At 38.9% G+C, this 7,194-nt stretch overlaps 1 protein-coding gene across 12 annotated transcripts in view; it reads right to left on the bottom strand.

Moving 5' to 3' along the window:
• Positions 1-7,194, bottom strand: part of LOC106877320 (oxidation resistance protein 1) — a 367,386-nt gene that overhangs the window by 56,547 nt on the left and 303,645 nt on the right. For all 12 annotated transcript variants that reach the window (XM_052976265.1, XM_052976268.1, XM_052976267.1 and 9 more), the window contains 2 exons: positions 2,310-2,472; positions 811-994 (listed from right to left, as the gene is read on the bottom strand). In XM_052976265.1, coding sequence (XP_052832225.1) covers positions 811-994; positions 2,310-2,472 — 347 coding nt within the window. The remainder of the gene's footprint in view (positions 1-810; positions 995-2,309; positions 2,473-7,194) is intronic.

Raw genomic sequence — 7,194 nt, 5'->3', positions numbered from 1 at the left:
CAACCATTATATACATGAATTACCATTGAACTTCAAAAACTCAAAGACAATATAATGTATTGGTATATTTATTTTTTTATATATTATTTTTTTTATTTATTATTTTCTTCATTTTGTACTTCTTTGTAAAAAACATTTTCATTCTCCCTCTTCTTGAAAATTTGCTTCGCAATGAAAGCCGGTTAGAGAAATCTTTATTAAAATATGCTTCCAGTTTAGCATTCTGCCTTATTATTATTTTTCATTTTCCTATATATATATATATATATATAAAGAGAGAGAGGGGGGAGAATAGAAAAATATATGAGAGGCAAATGGGTAAGAGATAAGACGACAGATAGATAGATAGAGAGATAGATTAATAGCAAGGAGAATATAGATGATAGATAAAAGATAAATAGATTATAGGAAAATAAATAATAGATAGCAGATAAGTAGAAAATAGCTAAACAGATAACAAATAGATAAATAGAAAATAAGTAAAATAGCTAAATGTTAATACTAAATAAATAATAGATAACTGATAGTTATAGATAAAAAAAGATTAATAGATGATAGATAATAGCTAAATGTGATAATAAACACATAGTTGGTAAATAGCTAAAGATAATAGTAAATAGACGAATAGTGGATAACAGATATTTTGATAATATGGATAATAGATATAGATAATAGATAAATAGACACTAGATAAATAACAGATTAGCAGATAATAGATAGCTAAATAGATAACATCTAGATAAGAGGTAAATAGACCATAAGCATTGATGTGCTTTTGTTTGTATGTTTTGGTTTTGTAATAAAGCTTACCTCCCAGTCTTTGGAAATACTTTCTCGGTGTCCAAAATAGCCGTCTAAAATATCTAGATCATCCTCGGCTTGGTTACTGCTGTTGTCAAAAATCACAAAACCCAATTTGCGGGCTTCCGTTTCTTCATCGTCTCCATAGATTTCTGGTTTCCAATGAAGAAGGAATGCATAGAAGTTGTCAGCTCTGAAACAAGAAAAACACAAAGACAAAGTAGGTTTCCAGTGGCTTTATTTAGCAAGGAGGGTCAGACAAGTAGGGGGGGGGGGGATTCTGATTTTAATTCTCAGGAGAGAGGCTTTTGTTTTGGCAACTCCCATTCCACTTTGAGGTTAGATTCTCAAGCATGGGGCTAATGGAGACTGTAGATATTAGCCAACCATCTTGTTCTTGATTTGCCCCTTGGTCTCCAGCCAGTTGGCTCAGCTTGAAGAATTCATCTTGTGGTTCCTATCTTCACCATTCTAATCACAAATCCATAGTACTGGCGCTGTGGCTGCTCAATGCAGACAATTAGCAGCTAGACCTGGAGACACTCCCCAATCTCAGAGCTTTGCACCTTGTTGAGTACTCCAGAGATCCTTTGGAGGGACCCAATTTCAGAAAGTGTCATGACGGTTGCTTTTGATAGGATCTATTGAGAAGGGGCCTGAGGACTCTCCTTCCATGACCTTCCCACGAATAGTGGGCAGAGAAGATGGATGGACGGAGAGAGATTCAATGGCAAGCTGGGAAGGGGTCAATGGGTGTCCTTGATAGGGATATAATCCTCCTCATCATCATCATCCTTGTTTAACGTCCGCTTTCCATGCTAGCATGTGTTGGATGATTTGACTGAGGACTGGTGAACCAGATGGCTACACCAGGCTCCAATAATATGGGTAAATTAAAAAAAAAAAACGTGTTTGGCAACACATACCAAGCTCTGGTCCATGAAAGTGCTGTCATCTTACACTGTCTCTGTTACCTCAACACCAGCTGTAATATACCACTGTACTGGTACACTACCACTACATCAAAGGACCATCATTACTACCACTATCACAATTGTAGTAGTGGTAGCCCATGGAACATGCTGGCCTTCTGCCACCTCAGTTCAGGCTTGTCACTCGCACCTCTCTCCTCCTCTTCTCATCACCCATTCTGTGTCGCATGCACCAAACCTCACACTAACGCTACCCACTCCTTTCTTTTCCTGTTCATGCATTTTCTTGCAGCCATCAAATAGTTATTATTCAAGGAGAACATCAACCATGTTCATCTTATTGATCTCAAAGACCCTTGCGAAGGTCATGATGGTGTCTCTATAAGTTTACTAGAAATAGCAGCAAAATCTCCCTCAAATTACAATATAACGTCTTAAAGACAGACAAAGGACACATTGGACAATAGCATAATCATGATTGAAATGCCTTTGATCAACCACCTAGTCAGTCCTGGACTGGGGTTAAACAACAAAAACTGCAACAACAACATGACAAGAAACCAAGGAGTTACTTACTTCTCTTGGGAGACTGTGAACCAGTATTCTGGTTTCTTAGCTTTACCGTAAGTACTGAATGGCGCCTCATAGGTTACCGTTGTGTTTTTGGGTTTGCCAACTTTGAGGCAAAGGAATAAAGGTGGTTCTTCATAGCGGATTGTCAACAGGGAAGCTTTGAGTTCTATGGAAAGAGAGAAAGGATAAGGAATGAAGAGAAGTGTGTTGAGGTGAGGGGTGAGGTAGAATGGATCATTAAGTATAAATTAGTGGTATAATTAACACTACATAATTAGCACTGATTTATTAGTGGGAGAAGTCAAGTTGAGGTATGTTTGGGCTGAATTGAGATGAGGTGAGATGAGTAGAGTTAGATGAGCCAAGTCGAAGTGAGTCAGAGAAAGTCAAGTTGAGGTGGGATGAGTTGAGTTGAGGTGAGGTAGGTTTAGGTGGATGAGCTGAGCTGAGCTACAATGAGTTGAATTGAGCAGAGATAATCCACAGTAGGATGAGTTGTATCAAGCTGAGTGGTGGTGGGACAAGGTGAGTGGAGGCAGGACAAAGTGAGTGGAGGCAGGATAAGGTGAGTAGAGTCAAGACGAGGTGAGTGGAGGCAGGATGAGATGAGTGGAGGCGGGATGAGATGAGATGAGGTGAGCTGAAGTGAGGTGATCAAGGTAGGATGATGTGAAGATGAGGTGGGATGAGGTGAGTTGAGGTGGGATGAGATGAGCTGTGGTGAGGAAGAATGAAATGAAATAAGATGAAGGGAATTGGGGAGGTTATATGAGTTGAGGTGAAGCAAAGTGGAACAAACTCAGTGAATTGAGGCCAAATGAGTTAATGTGAGGTGGGATGGTTCATCATAGGTACACACCTCAATCAGGGCTGATTAGGGGTTAAACAATAACAACATTGGTGATGTACTGTAGAAGTAGTAAAGAAATATATTTTTAAAAAATCATTAAAAAACATATATATATATATATATATTTATATATACACACAGTTTCAGACCATGCTGGAGCCCTGGAAACAAAAAATAAAACAAAAAATGTATAACACAGTTTTATTGGTATCAGTATTTTGGACTTTGGCCATGTTGGGGTCCTATGTTTAAGGCTTTTAGTTTTTTTTATTAAAATTTCATTCCCTTCTAGGATGCCTTATAGGAATATATACTTATGTATGTGACCTGGTACTTTATCTCAGTGACCCCCCAACAAGGATGGAAAGACAAATTTAGCTCAGAATGAAAAAGGCCACAACTATCTACTGTAAAGCTATTACACTCCTACAAGTCCGGCTCAGTGGATTGTCTGGGATTTACTTTAGTGACCTCATCATGTAAAACAGCACTGTGGACCTTACTGCAAAGGGATGCAAACCAAATATCACAAGATATTTTTGTTTTACACACTGATCCTACTTTCCCTTGCCAACACACACACACAAGTACATATGTATGCATGCATGCATATGCAGACATACAGTGGGCTTCTTTCAGTTTCTGTCTGCCCCAGCTTTTCATAAGGCTGTGGTTGGCTTAAGACATTTGCTCATGGTTCCACACAGTGGGACTGAACTTGAAACCACATAGCCATCCATGTAGCTAAATAAACAGACAGCAACAACAACAACAAATAATCAATAATAAATGGGTTGTCATTTAATCAAAATACACCAATGACACCAATGGTGGTGGTAGGAGTTATAGTGATTCCCCCAGTATTTTACTGGTACTGCATTTTATTGATCCTGTAAAGATTAAAATGTAAAGTTGACTTTGATAAGGTTCAAGTAGAAAATCATTAGGTGAATTAGTGGCATAATTAACACTACATAATTAGCACTAACTTATTAATAATTAACCCAGTGATAGCAGATAGGATTAGGCTAAAAGTTAACAGATTTAAGTGAGATGGTGGTAGAGGTGGTTGAGCTAATGGGAGGTCAGTAATATTAGGTCAGGAATAACTAGAATTAGCTGAAAATAGCAAAGGAATTAAGTAAGCATTACTTAGATTAACGAAGATTTGATATGGTTAACGTAATAAATAATGATGATGATAATAATAATGGTAATGATAATAATAACAACAACAATCCTTTCTACTATAGGCACAAGGCCTGGAATTTGTGGGGAGGGGTAGAGTCGATTACATTGACCCCAGTACTTGACTGGTATTTAATTTATTGACCCCGAAAGGATGAACGGTAGAGTCGACCTTGATAGAGTTTGAACTCAGAATGTAGCGGAAGATAAAATACCGCTAAGCATTTCGTCCAGCGTGCTAAATATTCTGTCAGCTGGGGTATTAGATGAGGGATGACAATACAAGGACAGCTAATAATAATATGTGTTGAGGTTTACATAAAAAATGAGGGGAAGAAATAGAGAGGAGGCAAAATGAGATGAAAAAATAAACATAATATACAAAGTATGTGAAAGTACGAATGATGCAGTTCTCCTGTTACAGAAGAAAGTCCTACTTTAGCCCACAAAGGAACCCCACAGATCTAGGATCATCCAGGCTACTTGGGACATGAGCCCTCATCCACCTGTTGTTCTCCAATCTTAGAGTAGTTCTATTCACCGTAACCATTCTTGCTGCAGTCACTCACCTCTTGATGAACTCACTGGGAGATTACTTCCCTCTCCAGTCTCATTTTCCTTTCCAAATGGAATTTTTTTTTTTCAAATCGATTAGGGCTTGATCGAAAAGGAAGTGTTTGTCCTCAATTTTTTGCAGCCTTGTCCATCACACAACTTCTTTAGCCATAACCCTGAGAGAGAGAGAGAGGAACACCAACTGCCCTTTCTTGTTAAAGGTGGCTGGTGGGACAATTCTCACAATGAACACAGCTGATAACTGGTTTCGTGTTGCATGTGTAGACAGCTTTTCAACATAACTCCACAAATCAGCAATGCTCAGAGACTGCACAAGTCATATCTTGGACAGTCCTATCCAATGGCACTTTCATACCTGTAGAGTTTATCTTAACTAGTAGTGCCTGTTGGTAGCACTGCCAGGCTGTAAGTTATCTATGGTAGTCTCTGGCCTGAAAGACCTCTGAAACGGATCAGTGGCTCATTCCTGTCGACACCTAGAGTTTCCCCAAGAATTTCATTGCTTTAGCACAACACTAGATCTTCACATATTATGACATAGAAGCTTCACCAAACACAATGCCAAAGTGGCAGAGGGTGGTGTGAACCCCTGATGATATTCCCGGCACCAGGCACACAAGTGAGACTTTTTCTTGACCTAAGACATCAACTCTGTCAAGGGGATGAGCTGCAGAAAAATGAGTCTTGCAAACGGAGACCAACCTGCTCATGGTTCAGGAAAATCTACAGGTGGTACAGCCACATTGCATCTATCCACTTCAGAAACCATGGCATGCAAAACCTGCCAATCAAAGAGCGCTGGCAATGGATGCCTGATCAATGGTTGAACATGTCATGTCCCTTCCACATAAAACCGAAAAGCAGATGTTCCAATATGGTGAAAGGGGACTGATCTCTTTTACACCCTACAATAACAACTCTATACTAGGAAGGGGTAAGTTTTCAGAATTCACCCAACGACCTATTTTTTAAAAATCCCCTCCCCTCAAAACATGTCATTGGAATTGCTGGATGTAGCTTCTTTAGAAATGAGTTTGGCATGGTTGTTGTCATAACAGTAGTAGTGGTAGAAGGTTGGGCAGGATAAAGACAGGATGTGGGGGAAGAAGGAAAGGAAGAGAGTAAGAGAGTGGAAAGTGAAAAGAGGAAATGGAAGAGAGAAGAGAGAGAGAGAGAGAGAAAGAGAATGAGTGTGTGTGTGTGTGGTGGGGAACCTGTAAAAAAAAAACAAACAAAAAAACAAGGAAAAAAAAAGGCAATTGTTTAAAGAATGAGGCTGACAGGATTTCCAGATATCAAAATATTGTGATTTAATACGAAGTTGACAGAGTACACTACTACTACTACTACCACCACTACCACCACCACCACAACCATCACCACTACCACCACCACCACTACTACTACTACTAATACCACCACCACAACCAACAACAACAACACCACCACCACCACCACCACAACTACTACCACCAATACTACTACTACTACTACTACCACCACCACCAGAAATAACAGCTAAATCTTTATTCAAACATCTCCCTTCCACCTTAGGATACATAGGAACATGTTAGATAAGGTAGTCTTATGTATAATCCTGAAAAGACAAGTTGGTCATGACTGGAATGCTTTTGATCAAAGGTGTACTCAACCAGGATTGACCTTGGGCTAAACAACCAACACCAACACCTCCCACTACCACAACCTCCAACCAAACAACAAAGACTGTATGAAGCAATGAAGAGACTTTTAATAACAAGCCAACCTATTCTACAATATTCATAATTTAAACATCTCTTAACTGAGATAATCCATGCAATTAGTATGCAAAAACTCCCTGTGGAGGTGCTCCAAAGCAAAAACCAGACCAAAACAATAGCGAAGGAGATAACTCCAATAAGATGGAGCAAAATTGAAATTTCAAGGAAACAAAGACAAAATGGATGGGAACAGGTGTTGTCATTGGGTCATTCATCTGTCTTAGTGACAAAAGACTGGCCTTTGAATGATTGATTATTGCTTGTTGGACTGAGGCCATGCTGGAGCACTGCCTCAGAGGGTTTTAGTCAAACAAATCAACTCCAGCCCTTATTTTTTTAAAAATTCATTTTTAAAGCCTGGTACTTATTCTATCAGTCTCTCTTTCCAAACTGCTATGTTAGAGGGACATAAACAAACCAACATCGATTGTCAAGTGGTGGGGAACAAACACAAACGTGTGTGTGCATGTGTATATATATATATATATATATATATATATATATATATATATAT

This window comes from Octopus bimaculoides, chromosome 24 (genome assembly GCF_001194135.2).
Source record: "Octopus bimaculoides isolate UCB-OBI-ISO-001 chromosome 24, ASM119413v2, whole genome shotgun sequence".
NCBI lineage: Eukaryota > Metazoa > Mollusca > Cephalopoda > Octopoda > Octopodidae > Octopus > Octopus bimaculoides.
Note: the sequence above shows the minus strand (reverse complement) of the source record. Positions and strands in the feature narration are given on the sequence as shown.